The following is a 19,482-nucleotide window of genomic DNA, read 5'->3' on the forward strand; positions in this document are numbered from 1 at the left end:
TCATATTTGACTTGGCTGCCTGGGTGGGCGTCCAAGGCTGGGTTGCTTTAAGGGAATTGTGTTTTGACTTCTGGGTAGCCAGTAAGTTATTTGTAGAAGCATATTGTTGCTGGCTTGGTTAATCTGAGTATTAGAAATAGCCACCAGTTTGGGGGATTTTCTGCCCTATTCTTTGCTTGTGCCTTGATTGAGCAATCTCAGTGTGCCCTCCGGGAACCTGCTCAAAGCACCAGGAGGGCTGTAGACTGGGGAGTGAAGGTCTGGGGCTTATGGAGGTCTGGGGCTTTGTGGTAGGGAATGAAGCATTGGGGTAGTGGGAACCAGGAGAGTCAGTTGTAGGAATGGGGTGTTACTGGAGAGAGCTGTCTTGTAAGGCTACATCTACACTGGCATGATTTTCCAGAAATGCTTTTAACGGAAAAGTTTTCCGTTAAAAGCATTTTCGGAAAAGCGCGTCTAGATTGGCAGGACGCTTTTCTGGAAAAGCACTTTTTGCGGAAAACCGTCCGTGGCCAATCTAGACACGCTTTTCCGCAAAAAAGCCCTGATCGCCTTTTTCGCAGTCGGGGCATTTTTGCGGAAAACAGTCCTGTGCTGTCTACACTGGCCCTTTTGCGCAAAAGTCTTTCGGAAAAAGACTTTTGCCCGAACGGGAGCAGCATAGTTTTTCTGGAAAAGCACTGATGGTTTTACATGAGATTGTCAGTGCTTTTCCGGAAATTCAAGCGACCAGTGTAGACAGCTGGCAAGTTTTTCCGGAAAAGCTGCTGATTTTCCGGAAAAACTTGCCAGTCTAGACACAGCCTAAGTGTGTAGTAAGAGAGTGTGAGGGTGGTTGTGAGAAGGATCTACAATGGGTATAGGTCTGGGGTTCCATAGGATACCTTATAGGATGGGATAGGTGCAGAGAAACAGGTTTAGGTGGAGCCAGGGCTCCCCTGCCATTACAGAACCAACCACTCATGACACACTAGGCATTCCACTGCTGCCTCAGGAAGCTATTTAAACAGAAGCTACTAAAGTTAAGCATTGCTAAGTCAGTAGGCCCAGAGAATTTGCATCCAAGAGTTTTAAAAGAGCCGTCTGATGACCGTGCTGGACTGTTAATGTTGACTTTCCAAAAGACTATCACATTTGAGAAGTTCCCAAGACTGGAAGAAAGCTAAGGTTGTGCCAATTTTTAAAAAAAGTAAATGGGGAAACCTGAGTAATTGTAGACCTGTCAATTTGCCATCGATCCAGGGCAAGGTAATGGAGTGGCTTATACAGAATTCAATTATTAATGAATTAAGAGGGCAATATAATTCATACAAATTTACATAGGTTTATGGAAAACAGATCCTGTCAAATTAGCTTGACATTATTTCAATGAAGGTCATAGTGTTGATGGATTGTACTTAGCTGTCTGTGAGGCATTAGACTTGGTGCCACATAAGACATATATCAGGGATGATCTAGACAGTGCTTGTTGCTGCTATGAGGGCAGGAGACTGGACTTGATGTCTTCTTGAGGTCCCTTCCAGTTCTAGTCTTCTAAGATTCTATGACACTGTTGCAAAAAAAGCAAACATGATTCTGGGATGCATTAATGGGAGTGTTGTGAACAAGACACGAGAAGTCATTCTTCTGCTCTACTCTGCACTGATTAGGCCTCAGTTGGAGTATTGTGTCCAGTTCTGAGCACCCCATTTCAAGAAAGATGTGGAGAAATTGGAGAAGGTCCAGAGAAGAGCAACAAGAATGATTAAAGGTCTAGAGAACATGACCTATGAGGGAAGGCTGACAGAATTGGGCTTGTTTCGTTTAGAAAAGAGAAGACTGAGGCTATGTCTACACTTGCGCGATCTTGTGCCAAAGCTATGCAAATGAGGCTAAGCGTGGAATATCGTTGAGCCTCATTTGCATATCTAGTGAGCCGCCATTTTGCGGAAGAGGCTCTTGCGCAAGAAGGAGCTGTCTACACTGCCCCTTCTTGCGCAAGAAAAACCCTCTTGCACAATGCTGTTTTTCCTGAAAATAACCAGCGTAACGGCATTGCGCAAGAGGGTTTTCCTTGCGCAAGTAGGGGCAGTGTAGACAGCTCCTTCTTGCGCAAGAGCCTCTTCCGCAAAAATGGCGTCTCATTAGATATGCAAATGAGGCTCAACGATATTGCACGCTTAGCCTCATTTGCATAGCTGTGGCGCAAGATTGCGCAAATGTAGACATAGCCTGAGAGGGGACATGATAGTGTTTTTCAAGTATCTAAAAGAGTGTCACAAGAAGAAGGGAGAAAAATTGTTCTCCGTGGCCTCTAAGGACAGGACAAGAAGCAATGGGCTTAAACTGCAGCAAGGGAGGTTTAGGTTGGACATTAGGAAAAACTTCCCAACTGTCAGGGGGTATGTCTACACTACCCCGCTAGTTCGAACTAGCGGGGGTAATGTAGTCATCCGCAGTTGCAAATGAAGCCCGGGATTTGAATTTCCCGGGTTTCATTTGCATGAAGCCGGTCGGCGCCATTTTTAAATGCTGGCTAGTTCGAACCCCGTGCCGCGCAGCTACACGCGGCATGGAGTAGCTAGTTCGGATTAGGCTTCTCCGTGCCACGTGTAGCTGCACGGCACGGGGTTCGAACTAGCCGGCATTTAAAAATGGCGCCGGCCGGCTTCATGCAAATGAAGCCCGGGAAATTCAAATCCCAGGCTTCATTTGCAACTGCGGATGACTACATTACCCCCTAGTTCGAACTAGCGGGGTAGTGTAGACATACCCAGGGTGGTTAAACACTGGAATAAATTGCCTGGGGGGGGGGTTGTGGAATCTCTGTCTCTACAAATATTGAAGAGTAGGTTAGACAGACACTTGTCAGGGATGATCTAGAGCAGTGGCATGGAGTTGTCGTGGGCTCCTGTTGCTGGAGCCTGCCGGCTAGTTTCCTGGTGTCTGCTGACAGTGGCCAGCACCAGGTTCCCCAGAGAGGGTGGACCCAAGACAATGATCAAGCGATTTGTGTCCTGCCATCCCTCTCCAGCCTCTGACAAACAGAGGCCAGGGACACCATTTATATCCCCTGGCTAATAATCTTTTATGGACCTAACCTCCATGAAATTATCTAGCTTCTCTTTAAACTCTGTGATAGTCCTTGCCTTCACAGCCTCCACTGGCAAGGAGTTCCACAGGTTGACTACACGCTGTGTGAAGAAGAACTTTCTTTTATTAGTTTTAAACCTGCTACCCATTAACTTCATTTGTGTATGTGTGTGTGTGTGTGTGTGTCAAGAGTGGGGAGAGACAGGGCCTGGGGCAGGATGGTTAGCCAATGGGATTGGAAAGAATGAAGTGTCACCATCCCCCCCCTCCACAAACACACACACACACACTTCAGTCTGTTATGCCCCACCCACTAATTTGAGGAAGGATTGTGACTGGAAGAGAGTGGGAGATGGGCAGGGGTCACGGCCTATGAGCTGCTGAGTGGGGGAAGGCATGCTGCTGAGGGGATGGAGGAGGAGGGCTTTGCAGCCTCACCATGGGGCAATTGGAGGCCCAGGAGGGACCGGTTGTCCGGGACTATCTCCCTTAAAATGAAGGGGGGGGGGCAGATGGGCACATTCCACATGAACAAAGAAGAAGCCAAAGGCAGGGGGTTTAGAGGCAGGAGCTATAAACCCTCTCTGCGAGTATCCAATAGATAAACAGAAGAGATGTGATTGACAGCCCGAGTCACCTATGTGGTGCACGCTGGTGTGGAGTGGCAGGCAGCTGGCCAATGGCAGCCACAGGCACGAGCTACTCTTTGCAGCCCTGTCTGCCCTCCCAGCATGGAACGTTGAAGTGAGCCCACCCTCGTAAGCTGTGGTCAGACCCTGATTGGCCAAGAACAGCAGACGGACAAGCAGTCTCAGCCAATGGGGCATCGAGTAGTGGGAAGGCTCAGCGCACCATGCAGAGGAGGGTGGGGACATAGATTTGGGGCAGGGCTGGGGGGCAGGGCCATGGGCCTGAGGGGGCAGAAACAGGGCAGGGGGTGGGAACGGAGCTATAGGGGGAGCACATGGGCCTTCCTGGGGGATGCAGTGCAGAGGGGGCACATGGTCCTGAGGGGGGGGACGAGCAGAGGGGGAACAGGGTCCTGAGTGGGGGGGACGAGCAGAGGGGGAACAGGGTCCTGAGGGGGAACGAGCAGAAGGGGAACAGGGTCCTGAGTGGGGGGGGACGAGCAGAGGGGGAACAGGGTCCTGAGTGGGGGGGGACGAGCAGAGGGGGAACAGGGTCCTGAGTGGGGGGGGACGAGCAGAGGGGGAACAGGGTCCTGAGCGGGGGTGCTGAGGGGACACGTGGTCTCAGGTGGTGGTGAGCAGTGCTGCAGGAGGTACTGAGTGGTGTGGGGGGAGCCGTGCTGAGGAGGTGCAGTTGGTCCTGAGTTGTGTGGGGGGAAGGGTGCTAGGAGGGGCAGGCAGTCCTGAGTGCGGTAGAGGGGAGAGTTGCTAAGGGGGTGCATGTGGTTCTGAGTGAGGAGGGAAGTTCTGAGGAGGTGCAGGAAATCCTGAGTGATGGGGTGCTGAGGAGGTTCATAGGGGAAGGGGTGATGAGCAGTGGGGGAAGGGGTGCTGAGGATACAAGTAGTCCCAAGTAGTGGTGATGGGGTGCTAAGAGGCAGTGCAATGGGAGCAGAATACAGTCTGGGGAGCATTATGAGTGGTGGGGGAGCACACTGCGCTGGGTGGGGATGAGCAGTAAGAAGCTTGCTGCGCTGGGTGGGGGAGGAGCATGCAATGCTGAGAGGGGTGAGCAGTGCTGGGTGGGGAAGGAGCTCACAGTTCTTGTCTGGGGCGGGGAGCTCAGCATCCCTGGAGAGATTCCTGAAGCTGGGGGAGAGTGGGGCGGAAAAGCCGTCACTCCCTGAACTTCAAGTCTTCAGGCTACTACAGACCATGATCGTACATCTCCATTTCCAAAACATGCGGAGGCACAAAGGACGTGCTGGGAGCTGGGTGTCTCCTTAGTGGTTGTTCAGTATCTCAGTTTTCCTTTTTTAAAAGTTTAAAAGTAAGTTTACGATGCTCATGTTTCTGAAGAGAAGCTTGAAAACGTGACCTGAGTTTCATGGCTGCCTGTGTTTGCAGAGAGCCTGAAACAGTAGCCACAAGAGGGGAGATCTGCCTTAAGTGTAACAGCCCAGCATTATCTGCCAGTAGCTCTGAGAGGAGGAAGTGCTCCAGGTGCAAATTCCAGTGACCATACTTTCAGTGGCGATATTGTCTTCACAGTACAACTACTAGCACTAGCAACTATAAGGGCACATCTACACAGCCACGCTAAAGCCAAAATAAGCTACACAACTTGAGCTACATCAAATTGCATAGCTTAAGTCGAAATAGCCTATTTCAGCTTTTGGCATTGTCTACAAAGCAGGAAGTCCGAGTTAGAGCACTCTTCCTCTGACTTCCCTTACTCCTCATGAAAGGAAGGTTACAGGAGTGAGAGTAAGCAGTCCTTCAAGTCGGCATTATTTCAACATTACGTCAAAATAACTACTTGTAGTACAGACACAGACTGTGTTATTTCGGAATGATGTCAGTTATTCCGAAATAACACTGCTGTGTAGACAAAGACTAAATGGCCTCACATTGGGGGAAGCTTAGTATCCAGAATTGGGAGGTTGAGTTCCACTTAAAAAATGGGGGAAATGCTGCCTTATACATAGTTATAAACCTGCTACAGTATTTGCAAATAACTTTGTGTTATTTGGCCCTTCTCTATAGCCTTATAATCAAGGATACAGTAATGTAAATGCAGGAGTAACATTAATTCTCCATTTTCCAGACTTTTGAACAGTTAACAGTGTACTCTTAACACTCTCTTACATAATTTCTGGCAGAAATGTTCTAAGACTTTTGTTTTTCAGAAAAGAAAATACATTTCATAATCTGAAAAGAAGTGCCAAGGCCCCTCCAAAATGTCCTGTCTCGTACTGGATAGCAGGGCACTGCAAAAGAAAGCTTTAATCAATGAAAACCAGAGACATGACCTCCAACCACTATACAGTAACCAGCGTCGGATATAGGGCAGGGCGAGCGGGGTGGCTACCCCGGACCCCGCGCTTCAATAGGCCCCACGCTAGCCCCGCTCGCCCTGCCCTATATCTGCTGCCCTTACCTGCTGGAGCCGCCTCTGCCGCTGCCCTTCGCTGCGTGTCCATGAGCAACTCCATTAGCCCATGGCATGCGTGCGGCAGTGGCTCGTTGCCATGGAGGCGAAGGGCGATGCCTGGCCATTGCGCCTGGGTATCCCGCTACTCCAGCCTCCTGCCCCACCCAGAGAGAGGCTGGGGGTGGCATGGTCTCTCCCCTGGGGGAAGCCCAGACCCCTTTCCCACCACACCCAGGGGCAGAGCAACCTGCCCGCAAGGGAGACACTGTCTCCTCCCGCCAGTGCCCACCTCGCCCCACTCATGGGCACAGCGCGACCCAGCTCCACAGATACACACACGTCCCTGGGAACAATGCTGCCTGGTAAATATCAGCCATGGGCAGACAAAGAGACTCTACTGTGAGCCAGGAGTGTTTTGTAGGTCTTTTGATTATATTGATTGAAAACAACCTGTGTAAAGAAATGGACTTTACTGACGTAATGGAAGAATGTGCTGCCAAAAGAGCTAGACAGCTAATAATAGACTTAAATACAAATGAAAATTTTTAATTATTAATGCAGAATTTTGTTTAAGAATGAATTACAATAGAATTAAAATTAAAATTATTCAACTAAATTAAGTTTCTATCAAATTTACACAGTTCACATTTAATATTGAAATAGCCTTCAATTTGCACATTTGACACCTTTTTTCTATTTTTTCACCAAAGTGGGGCCTGGTGAAATTGTGCTGCCCTAGGCCCCGCAAAACTGTCATCCGCCCCTGACAGTAACACAGTATTTTGCAATCTTTGGAGACTGTCCAAACTAATCAATCCAAGTATTTTTGTCATTGGTAGGTAAACAAACATTTTACTGGAAACGTGCTGATACGTGCTTTCTTCATTAACCCTTTATTTGCATTGCAATGGGGGATCTTTGAACATTAGTCTTTTACTCATCAATAGAATTAGCTGTGGAAGAAAGAAAACATATTTGCATCTTGTTGGTCAATATTATTATCCTGTAATATACCAGTAACTGGGAAGGACAGAAAGGATACTGCTGAGCAGCTCCGTATTCTTCTTGGAATGACAGAAATTAAAACCTTAGGATAAGCTGAGGAACTATTTCAGACACAAATAAAATACAAACCTTAGGGCCACTACCAGTTGAAAAAAATTGGACAGAACAGTTTTCCATTAGAAAATAGAGTTTTATCAAAACCTAAATGTTTATGGGAAGTGCTGATGTTGGCAACAGATTTGAGAGAAAAGTCTCAAAGGCTACATCTACACTGCACTTTAGGTTGAAATAAAATTTGAGCTACGGAAATTGCGTATCTTATTTTGATGTTATTTCAAAATAGCTTATTTCAAAATTTGGCACTGTCTGCACAACACTTATTTCAAAATAAATTTCTATTCTAAAATGTCCTTTACTCCTTGTGGAATGAGATTTACTGGGACATCAGAATAGTGAGCCCGTTAGATTTCAAAATAACAGACGCGCTCCAAGTATGTGGAATAGCTGTTTCGAGATACTCTGCAGTGTAGATATAGCCAAAATGAATTGTTTTGACTTTCTCATTTCAATAATGTCAGAATATTTTGTCTCAAAAAGACAAACTGTTTCGTTACAATTTTACGATTTAATGTCCTTTCCTCCGGGTTTATTATATGATCATTTAAATGTCGTGGCGCAAATAACATAAATTTCTCATTTGTCCCAGGGAGGGAGAGATCAGCTAAGGGGCGAGGGGGGAGCCATATGACCTCCTCACATGACTCTCCACGTGACTCCACCCTGCACCCAGTCTGGGGTTTCCCTCCCCATCCCATATTACTGGACAGGCGGTGGGGAGGGAGGCCAGGGGCAGTACAACAGCTAAAGGAACAGCTGGGAGTTCTGCTGCTTTCCCCACTACAACTCTGACAGCTCCTCTGGCTCCCAGCTCTCCCTCAGATCCTTGTTCTCCGATGGGGCTCTGTACAGGCAAAGCTGGACCTCCGAGAGGCAGCTCTGTGGAGGGGCTGAGGCTGATAAAGCATCTTTCCACTTCCAGAATGCCGTACGGGCTACAGATGTCTTGCTAGTACAATGTGTCATATCATACTGGCCTATCTGCACTACAGTTGAAATGTAAAATACTTATGTTATTATTTCTGTGATATTTTATCATGTTTTGACATTAAAACACTTCAGTGGTTTCAGATAAAAAACATTTCAGTGCTCACATGCCCTGAGAAATGTGCCTTTTGGACTTTTGTTCAAATTTAGAATTAAAACAGGTTTCAAAATCTTGGGATTTCCTGTGGGATGGAAGTCCCATCTCTAATCAGTTCTAGTTTAGTCTCATTCCTCACTACACATTTCGAGTGCTCACCATTCCTGCCCTTTATCAGAGTGTGTAACACAAAGATTAAAAATCTGTCAGATTTATGTCACTAGAGAAACAAGGCAGCTGAGGTACAGATTGAACCACTCTAGCCTGGCGCTCTGTTCAGCAACATCCATGGATGGGTATGATTTTAGTTAGCTGGATGTCCCCTAAGCATGGGTGTGGCCAAGTTTTCCAAGGTCCCATAAAGTTTCTTTACAGCCACCAGTTCTGGCTTTCAGGGTATGTCTAGACTGAATCCCTCTGCCAACAGAGAGCTGCAGATTAGGCAGGTCGACATTGCAAATGAGGCAGGGATTTAAATATCCCATGCCTAATTGGCATAAAAATGTCCGCCACGTTTTGCTGACCTCTGCAAGGAGGTTTACAGGATCAAAAAAACCCTGTAGTCTAGACACACCCTGAGTGGCCCATTAGCCATTTTGCAGTTGCAGGACGGAAGGAGAAAGTTAGTGGATTACAGGTTGTTTTAATAAACCATACATTTGCTGTCTCTGAACAATAATAGCCTTGTCTGCTTTATGGGCCAATCTAATGGCCGTATTTTGAGACCTTCTAGTGAACAATGGTCCACCACAGGTAAAGGACATGGATTTCCACTGGATGAGCAGAATCATGATTTTCTATGACTATTTGTATAAATAGAAAGCTTGAAATATAAATTGAAAGCTTGAAAATGATGACCTTCTCAAGCGGCGCTGGCTGCTCTACTCTGATTCAACTGATGAAGTTTTCTGTTTCTGCTGCAAGCTCTTTGACTTGAATCCAAAGTCATCCCTAGCATGTGAGGGATCAAATGATGGGAAGCACGTCTCAGATCCTTGTGCATCATGAAAAGTTGCCTAGTCATTTCAATTTTCACTGAACGAGGGTCAAAGCAGACCTGGGGAATTGGGTGGGGAGCAGAGCAGCACACTTCGGGCAGCCCCCCTGCTCCATCCCCATCTGCCTGAGCCCCCTCTTCTCCTGGGAATGCATAGCTACCCTCCTCCCACCTTGCCAGGAGCCTGGCAAGTCTGTCGGTCTGCCTGGCTACAACTATACTGCATATTTTTGTCATTTTTGTTCTGGTTACAGATATGAAGGCGCCTGGAGTCCTCATTACTGATTAACTGCTCAGCTGTTAGCACAAGATCTCAGTTTAACAGGATTCACAAGATAAATAGCCCAGTACCCCTCCTGATCTTCCCATCAGCATGGAGGGATTTGTTCTCTGCCTGGGGATCCTGTTTGTGTTCAGTTTCCCAGAGGTTTCACACAGCCAACTGTAAGTATCCCCAGAATTCTGAGCTGGTGAGGATATTTTGGGGTTCGTTAAACTTCTGAGAGTGAATTCTGTGACGGGGTGTGGTCACAGATGACCCCTCAGGGTGCTGACACGGCCACTGCCCACTCACCTTTCCGCTCTCTGGGCCTCCTTACTGCCCTGTCCTGCTGGGCCAGCTCTGCTGGTCTCCCCCAACCAAGGTCCCAAGCTGGGGCCCCTGCCCCCACTGAAAAGCAGCACAGACACTGAACCACTCCAGGTCCAAGAAGAGTGCGGTTTAGGGCCCAGCCTCCTGAGAGCACTCCCCAGATGGGATCAAAGCCCAAAGAATTAGGTAAGCCCCCTTCAGCAATGAAAGGGGGAATGTGCACACTGGGAATGTGCCCCCACTGGTAACAATCGCTTACACTGGGTTTGATAGAAAATGAAAATGGTTTTATTAAGTCGAAGCAGTAGGAATAAGAGAAAGCAGGCAGAGCAAAGTAGGTTACAAATAATCAAAAGAAACAAAACCTCCTGGCTAATTCTCCACTGAAACCTCAGTGCAAACTTAAACTCACCCTAAAACCTCTTTTCCAGATGCCACTCTAAACCAGGGCTGTCTTCCCCACCCTGGGGTCTCAGGCTCCTTCCTTCAGGTGCAGCCCAGCCAAAAGACTCAGGCCTCTGCTTTCCTATTCCTTTTGTTAAGGAGTTGAGGCCCCTCCCTACCAGTCACTGCTCAGACTTAAGGACAAAAGATTGTTGAACAGTGGCTCATCTAGAAGTTGCAGGTTAACACCCTCCATGTCTCCCTGGGTATGTCTACACTACCCCGCTAGTTCGAACTAGCGGGGTAGTGTAGACATACCCCCTTTCACACATTTGAAACTCACCAAGTATTCCCCACTCCATGTGTCTAATTTTCTACACACAAATGATACATACAACAGAGTAAGATCAACAGAACCAGCAGATCATGACATGAAGATTGATGGGTTACATGAAATAATTTGCTCAAACCACCTTTGAGTTATGTATATTCATGTCCATGAGTCCACTTCATAAATTCCACCTTCACTTTTGTCTTTTCACCAAAGTTCCATTAATGTTGGGAACTGCTTCCGCAATTCTCTTCTTTATCCTACTCCCTTTGATTCTTGTCTATCATGTTCCGTTCTGAAGCTGGTTTTAGGACTGTAGAATCTGGAAGCGTTCAGCTTCACATGCGGAACACAAATCTGAATAAACAGATTGATGAGGCAAAATCTTCCACTGGGCAAAGTGAGAGAGAAAACCTTCCCTTCCTTATGGGGGACTGAAGTAAACTAACCTGTAGTTCCTGAAAATGGAATTTGGCTAGTAGAGAGGTGCTAGCAGGCCAAGGCTTGAGAAAAATGCCATAGAATTTTGAATGACCAAGTGTACAGGAGGCAGTCCAGAGGGAGATCAAGCTGCCTTATTCCTCTGTGCTCTGGTGGGCCCATTAGGCCCTGCTACAGGGCTGGTCTGCCACAGTCTAAGGGCTCAGGTCTATAGCCTGGCTAATTAGCAGTCGAGTTACCTGGCCCTAGCTCAGGGCGAGGGTATAAATGGTCCTGGGGCTCTGGCCAATGTGCTGGCTGAGCTGCAATTCACAGGCCCAGCCTGAGCTCAGGATGGGGCAAGCTACAAAATAAAGGTTTCAGGCTTTCTTGGGTATGTCTACGCTGCAACACTATTTCAAAATAACTAGCGCTATTCCGAAAATAGTGTCAAAATACTGTCCAGCTGGAGGACTTCTTACTCCAACTCCTGTAACCCTCATTGTACGAGGAGGAAGGGAAGTCGGGGGAAGAGTGCTCTATTCCAAAATAGGTGCTATGTAGACGCTCCCTATTTCAAAACAAGATATTTCAAAATAAAATACACAATTGACGTAGCTCAATTTGCATCATTTATTTTGAGTTAAGCCCTGCAGTGTAGACACACCCCGTAAGGCCAAGCAGTAGTTCAAGGCCCCCGGCGCTGGCTCAGGGTGGGGCGGCCAACAGTTTAAGGACTCAGGTCTCTCTGTAGGCTGAGCAACAAGTGACATGTCCAGGCTATCGGTCGGAAGGGGGCAGCCAACAAACAGATCAGCACTTAGAATTTCAGCCCATCTGCAGGCTGGGTCGCAGTTTATGGGTCCAGGCCCATACTGAGGGCAGGGCAGCAAACAAACAGCTGAGCTGTTTACAGACCGATAAGCAGTTTAAGGCTCGGGCTGAGCAGCAGTTGATGAGCCCAGGCCCTTAGTCAAGGCGGGCTGTGAACAGTTAAAGGCTAAGCAGCAGTTCATTAGGCCAAGGGCAACAGACAGTTTAAACAGTTTAAAGTTCAGGCCTGTCGGCTGCCAGTGGGTTGGCGGGGATCCTGGCTACATGCTGAGCAATTTGCTAGGTCAGTGGGGATTCTGACTGCAGTGACCTCCATTTCCTGCCTGGCTCAGCCTCTGCTCCTTGGGGTGGACGGTGGTGCTGGCAGTGTGTCCATGGGCTCCGGGTCAGGGTCAACTAGAGGTCTGGGTGGCCCAATCCAGTCTTCGGGGTCCCACAGTGGTCCTGGGGGCCCTGGCCAATCCTCTGGGCCTGGCAGTGGCCCTACCCCACCTTCTGGCCCCGGCAGCTGCCCTGGTGGCCCAGGACAGTCCTCCCTTTGAGGGTGGCGTGGCTGGGCCTTCCTCCTCGGGAGCTTGGGCAGAGCGTCCGACCTGCTCTGTGACTGGGGCCCTTCTGAGCTCTGAGCTCCTGTTCTTATGCCTCTTGCCCTGCCTTCCTTCGAGTAGGGCTGGGTGACTCGGGCCCTGCTTACCCAGGGGTCTTAGAGAGTCCTTCCCCTTCTGGGTCTGAAGGAGGCCAAGCTGCCTCACTATACCAAGAATTCAGCTTGATTTCTCACCCAAAGATGACAACCCACTACAGTTTGAACCTCCCTAGTCGGGCACCCTTGGGATTTGACCGACGCCGAACCAGAGAATTTGCTGGACCTCAGGAGATCAATATTGTCAAGGAGCATTACCAACACTTCCACTCTTAGAAGACACTTAGGGCACATGAGAGCTAAACAACAGTACAGCACACTGAGAGCCAGGACTGGTGGCTGTAAACAAACTTTATGGAACCGTGGGAAACATCCAGCTAACTAAAAACATGCCGGATAGGGATGTAATCGTGTAGTTGATTAACCAGTAAGCAAAAGCTGAGAGGTTAATGCTATAGGCTACACGCATTTGCCCTCCCTCCCTTGCCAGTAAACTTTTTAGCAGGCTGGCCAGCAGCCTGGCTCAGTTCTGGCTTGCAATAGATCCAGGACCTATCCCTGCTGCAACTCTGCATTTAAAGTGTATTAGGAGCTAGATGGGCAGGCAGCCTGGCTCAGTTTCAGCTCATGCTGGGTCCAGGAGCTCAGATTCCGCCCCCTTTCCAGACAGGGACTGCTGCCCCCCTGCTCTGCTGCCTCTATATCAGTGCACTGGCTTATGGCCCCACCCCCAGGCAATATAGAATAGTCGAGTAACCAATAAGAATTCATGAGGTTACTCGATTGTTCAATTAACCGATATTTAACATCCTTAATGCTGGACCACGGATGTTGCTGGACCAAAGGGGACCAGACTACAGCAAAGTACCACTTGCACTATGCTGGGGGCATTCAATCAGTGCCAGCTACTGAACAACACCCTGAACTGAATTGCGGCTTTCTGTGGCACAGTAACTCTCATGCTGGGGTGTGAGCATCATCTAGTGCACTGATGTGGCGCTTGTGCATCCATTCCACTTAAGTGGTATTCTAAAATTATTGGCTTTGGCACTACAATAAGGGCTTGGGGTATGCATGGTTTTCAGGCCTGGGCACAGAGCAGGGACTTTGGCAGGTTACATTTCAGGTATTGCATCTACAACCTGAGAGAGCTACATTCTGATTTTCTGTCCCTGTCCAAGATACAGTGCTGCAAGCAGAAATTGTCTCTCACTTGGCAAAGCTTTCCCCCTCCCCCTGCAGTTTTGCACATTTTTGTTTGAGTGATGTGAATTCACATCATTGGTAGAGATAGTGGAATAACTCCCAATGAGAACAGCAACTTTGCTTTACAAAATTAAAGAAATCTGAAACTGAGCCAGGCTGCCTCCCCATCTAGCTCCTAATACACTTTGGCTACGTCTACATTGGCCCCTTTTCCGGAAGGGGCATGTTAATTTCACGAGTCGCAATAGGGAAATGCGCGGGGGATTTAAATATCCCCCGCGGCATTTAAATAAAAATGTCCGCCGCTTTTTTCCGGCTTTTAGAAAAGCCGGAAAAGAGCGTCTACACTGGCCCCGATTCTCCGGAAAAAGCGCCCTTTTCCGGAGGATCTTATTCCTACTTCGAAGTAGGAATAAGATCCTCCGGAAAAGGGCGCTTTTTCCGGAGAATCGGGGCCAGTGTAGACGCTCTTTTCCGGCTTTTCTAAAAGCCGGAAAAAAGCGGCGGACATTTTTATTTAAATGCCGCGGGGGATATTTAAATCCCCCGCGCATTTCCCTATTGCGACTCGTGAAATTAACATGCCCCTTCCGGAAAAGGGGCCAATGTAGACGTAGCCTTTAAATGCAGAGTTGCAGCAGGGATAGGTCCTGGATCTTTTGCAAGCCAGAACTGAGCCAGGCTGCTGGCCAGCCTGCTAAAAAGATTTGGGCCAATATTTTTTAGGTTTCTGGAGACTCTTCTGCTCACTTCTCTTGACACTTTACCAGTATAAGCAGAAATGAAACTGTAAATGATCAGTATTATCAGCTATTTCAGACTGTGTGTGCTATATTGTATTGCTTGTATTGCACTGAAATGTCTTGGTTTATTGGCTACAGACACACACTCACCCTGTCCTGTGTATTTCATCAATAAAATCAGAGTGGGACTGTAATGGGGTGGACCAAACCCCATAGCCCCCTGCTGGATGCTTGTGGCCTTGCCACACTGCATCCTAGCCAACCATAGAGAAATCCTCCAAGGAGGCTAGAGTGTCTGTAGGTGATAACAGCCAATCAGGGACCATGAAGGCCCTATAAAAGGAGCTATAGGAGCAGAGTCCTGTTCAGTACCATTGGTGATCTTGACGACAGAAGACCACAGGTGACAAGCTCACTGAGGGAGCAACATGGAGAGAGCTCCATGTGAGGAGATATTGTGGACTATATGACAAACTACGATAGAGCCCTGAAGTAAGGGTGAAGACACATGTCTCCAGGAGGGGAAGCCCTAGAGGCACCATTCTCTATCTGAGTGGGAAAGAAACTGAGAGACCATACAGAGGACACCAAGATGGGCCCTGGCAAATGTATGCCCCAGAAAGAATTTTGAGTGACTCAGATCAGGCCGTGTGACTGGGCTGGAGGTCTGAGTAGCCAAAAAAGGCTGAAGAACAGAGCAAGTGAAAGCACACACACTCAGCCAGAAGGAGGGGCTCGAGGAAGGTGAGTACCGTCCCTTAACAGGGAAGCATCCCTGATGAGATTATTATTTAAATGGACCATTCCCATAAGATGTCAATTGTTTTCTGCTTCACTGGCTCTAGTGGGAGTTAATAGAGCTCAGCATCTGTCAGGATTAGGCCCTAAGGCAAGACCAAATACACACAAGACAAGATGCTGGGCATTAATACAGGTGAGGGAGAGTGTGGAATTTATTGGTGATGGGGAAGAAGTGTAGCTGATTTAAGGATGTTCTATATTATTAATTTGGACAGTTTGGATTAGGCTTGTCAATTAAACTAATTAGAAGATAATAAGGTTTTTGTTCCAGAATCAGGCTGTACGGAATATACCAGGGACCTTCAGGGGTATGACAGGCTATTCACACTGAGGCAAAATAGTTTTAAATTTTATTAAAATATATGGAATTGAAATCAAATAGCAATTTGAATAGTAAAATAAATCAGAGTTACAAATGCAGAATTGTGGGTCTGTGCCCATGAAAGCTTATACTCCATTAAATCTGTTAGTCTATAAGGTGCCACAAGACTTCTTGTCGCTTTTGCAGATTGAGACTACATGGCTACCCCTCTGATAAATGCAGCATTATTAGTCTAAAATACACGTGGGATTATTTCTATAAGCAGCAGTTAATGTACTCACACCCATTCTTGATATCTTGATGACATAAGACAAAGAATGAACCTTGCCTCTGGTACAGTAGTTCAGGTCTGGGGTTTCCACGAGGAGTAACGGTAGTTCGAACTAGGAAGCCTAGTTCAAACTACCTAGTTTGTGCCGTGTGTAGCCGCGCGGCACGGGGTTCGAACCAGCTGGGATTTAAAAATGGCAGCGCCCGGCTTATGCAAATGAAGCCCGGGAAATTCAAATCCCGGGCTTCATTTGCAATTGCGGTATGCCTACATTACCCTCCTATTTCGAAATAGGAGAGTAGTGTAGACATACCCTTAGGCTATAAGGTGCCACAGGACTCCTTAGTTTACCTAACTGACCATTAGGAAAATAAAGTTGAAAGACTACCCTTCATTCTCTCTTCTCTTCTCCTCTTTCCTCTCCTTCTCTCCTGCTTCTAACAAAAGCTCCCGTCACCCTGTTTTATAAACATAAGAGTCTGGGACCTCCTTCTATGCCCAAATTTAACATCCTCACCCACAAACTATTGATACACTTACTCCATAGGCTGGATGCATGTAACATGTTTGTACATATTGATGATCTAGTCATGATTCTAGATCGTTCTCACCTCCCTTATCTTTGTATTATTTTTGTTCTTCTTGTGGTGTCCTTGTTAAATTTGAGGTTATTCTTGGAAGCGGCCATGAAAGAGGCTCTGTTTTATCACCATCTATCCAGGTGAAAGGCCCTGAGAATATGTAAGACATCTTTTGCTGTCTGAGTGAAAAATCCCAGATGTATGTGAGCTAAATGTGTGGAAGGTCCCCAACAGAAACACTAACTTGCCTTAGCTTAACATACAGGATTTGACCTGTATGCCCTCTTGCCTTACAGCCAAATTACTTTGCTATAAACCTATAAACTATAATAAATGTTTAAACCATAAGAAAGTATATAGATATCTATAGGCAAGCAAGGAGGTTAGCCCTATATAGGCTATAGAAGGGTAAGGTGCTTGGAAAAGTTATCTCTGCCAGAGTTTCAAATTCAGTAAATAAATGTTTCCCTATTCAGATACACTCTGATCACCCCTAATGTTCTGTGGGTAGAGAGCGAAGAGAAGATAGTAGTGGAAGCTCATGGTCTCACAACTCCAAGTGAGGTTACAATCACCATATACAATTTCCCTCAGAAGAGAAACTATTTATACCAAGTCAAAACCAGCCTGAATTCTGAGAATGGGATGATGGGAACAGCGGTAATAAAGGTGGGTAAAACGCCAGCCTCCTTTTGCTATGCAAAACAGTTAAACCAAATTGCAGTATGTGTCTGGTATCCTCCTATCCAAAAATGCATTTAGAAAACCAGTTAAAATACTTTTCCTTGCAACACAGTGGTCTTTACTGTATATGAACACACATACTTCAATTTTCAACTAGGGATCCTGTTTAATTGGTGAATCAGTTAACTGGTTAACTGGTTAACTGGTTAAAGGGGAGTGGATGGGGGGTACTGCTCCAGCCTTCCTAGTCCCTTCCCCCCCCCCCCCCCCCCGCCACAGGCAGGGACTACTCTGGACATCTGGAGCAGGTCCTGCCTGTGTCACATCCGGGTCTGCTTCAGACGGGGGCTGCTCTGTCCAGCCTGGAGCACCCCTGTCCACAACAGGCTCCACAGAGCTAGAGCAGCCCCCTGCTTGCCACAGGCAGGGAGCTGCTCCAGTCCCCATCGGTTAACCAGAATCGATAAGCATCACCCTGAATGGATGATGTTTACTGGTTAACTGATTAACCTTTCACATCCCTATTTTTAACCAGGACTGCTGTGCCCAAATGTTATGGGAAACTCCTAAAACCCAAACCCTTTCGACTCCAAAGCAGGGAAACTGCTGATGAGTTATATCGGTCTATGAGTATTCATCTAGCTCTGGCTACACGCCACAAATTCTGTTCCCAGCAGACATTCAGCTCTCTGAAAGATTGGTGAGCACATTGAAGAGTATTGCTGCAGCAGAAATAGATTAATCAGAAAACTCCTATTAAACCAACACCTCTAAACAGATGTCAGGTACCTGTTGGGTATGGACAAATAACCGCAGAGCTTGCATTCCAACTGGTGGAAATGGGAATTTCAGAGCCTGGTCAAAGTGCATAGACAAAAAAAATCCCATTTCCTACAATCTGGACTCCTTCAGGCCAAATCTTGATCTCACTAACGTGACTGAAAGACTCCTTTTGACTTCACTGAAATCAGCACCAGGCAGTAAATGTGAAACTCTGTTCAGTGAAGAGGGCCCACACAAGACCACTTCTGCCCTGGGTGCAGATTCCATCCTTGATAAATTTTGAAGGACATAATCAACTTGTCACAAATCAGTGTAGCTCCACTGAAGTCATGGGCTATCTTTCTCTTAGGGTATGTCTACACTACCCACCTTCTTCGAACTAGGGAGGCTAATGAGGACGACTGAAATTGCAAATGAAGCACTGGATTTAAATATCCCACACTTCATTAGCATGTTCCCGGGCGGTCGCCATTATGGAAATTGACTAGCCCAGAGTAACTTCCCGCGTCTACACATGGCAGTAAAACGGGAGTTCGAAGTAACCCCTTAACTCGAATTAGCTGGTAACAGGAGGAGTAACATAATTTGAGTTAAGGGGTTACTTCGAACTCCCGTTTCACTGCCACGTGTAGATGTGGGCAGTTATTCCAGGCTAGTCAATTTCCAAAATGGCGACCGCCTGGAAACATGCTAATGAAGCGTGGGATATTTAAATCCCGTGCTTCATTTGCAATTTCGGTCACCCTCATTAGCCTCCCTAGTTCGAAGAAGGTGGGTAGTGTAGACATACCCTTAGTCATTTGCTACTTTACACTAACAGTAATTGATACCGGCCGCACCATCATTAAAAAGATGCATTGTAGGGTGTAACTATTGGTGTTTTTTAAAATAAAACCAAGAAGAACTCATACAATAATCATTTTGTCATCCAGGTTCCTGCCAAAGACATGAAAGTAAATTCCAAGCAAAACCAGTATGTGTTTGTTGAGGCAAAATTCCCTCAGCAAAAGCTGGAGAAAATAGTCTTGGTCAGTTTCCACAGTGGCTATATCTTTATCCAGACAGATAAAACTACCTACACACCTGGATCTTCAGGTACTGCCTTTCTCTACCATCTATTAATGGATCATTTATACGCTACTTACATAATGTCAAATCTATAGCAGGTTCCATACCATGGAGGTTACTATTTCACTCATTTTCCGCTTGTCATTCTATTCTGTATTTCATCTGTGATTTCCCAGCTCCTCCTACTACCTTGTCCATCTTAGAGAACCAGACGAGCGATGCTGAAATGGTTTCAGTTTTGCCCCCTGTCCATGCTGGTGCTGTCCTAAACCACTTCAGTTGCAATGTCCTCTGGGTACCGATCCTGCAGTTCCCAGCTCAATTTGAAGAGATTTTGCAAGGCTTCTAGCTCACTGTGGGACCATTGAACCATTTCATCTTGTCTGTACCAAGCTGGCACTAGACAGTTAAGTCCTAATTACTTACCAAATATGCTGAGAGGTAATTTGTTCTGGTCAGCTACTCGACCATTTGGGATATG

General features: G+C 46.9%; 1 protein-coding gene across 1 annotated transcript in view; it reads left to right on the top strand.

The window, feature by feature from the left end:
• The first annotated feature begins 9,625 nt into the window (after positions 1-9,625).
• The window catches only part of LOC102449495 (A.superbus venom factor 1-like), a 73,788-nt gene continuing 63,931 nt past the window's right edge, over positions 9,626-19,482 (top strand). Inside the window, exons 1-3 of the mRNA XM_025180411.3 lie at positions 9,626-9,782; positions 16,943-17,135; positions 18,866-19,028. Of these exons, the coding sequence (XP_025036196.3) occupies positions 9,712-9,782; positions 16,943-17,135; positions 18,866-19,028 (427 nt within the window). The 5' untranslated portion in view covers positions 9,626-9,711. The remainder of the gene's footprint in view (positions 9,783-16,942; positions 17,136-18,865; positions 19,029-19,482) is intronic.

The sequence above is a fragment of the Pelodiscus sinensis genome, chromosome 31 (genome assembly GCF_052426305.1).
Source record: "Pelodiscus sinensis isolate ZL-2025 chromosome 31, ASM5242630v1, whole genome shotgun sequence".
Lineage (NCBI taxonomy): Eukaryota > Metazoa > Chordata > Testudines > Trionychidae > Pelodiscus > Pelodiscus sinensis.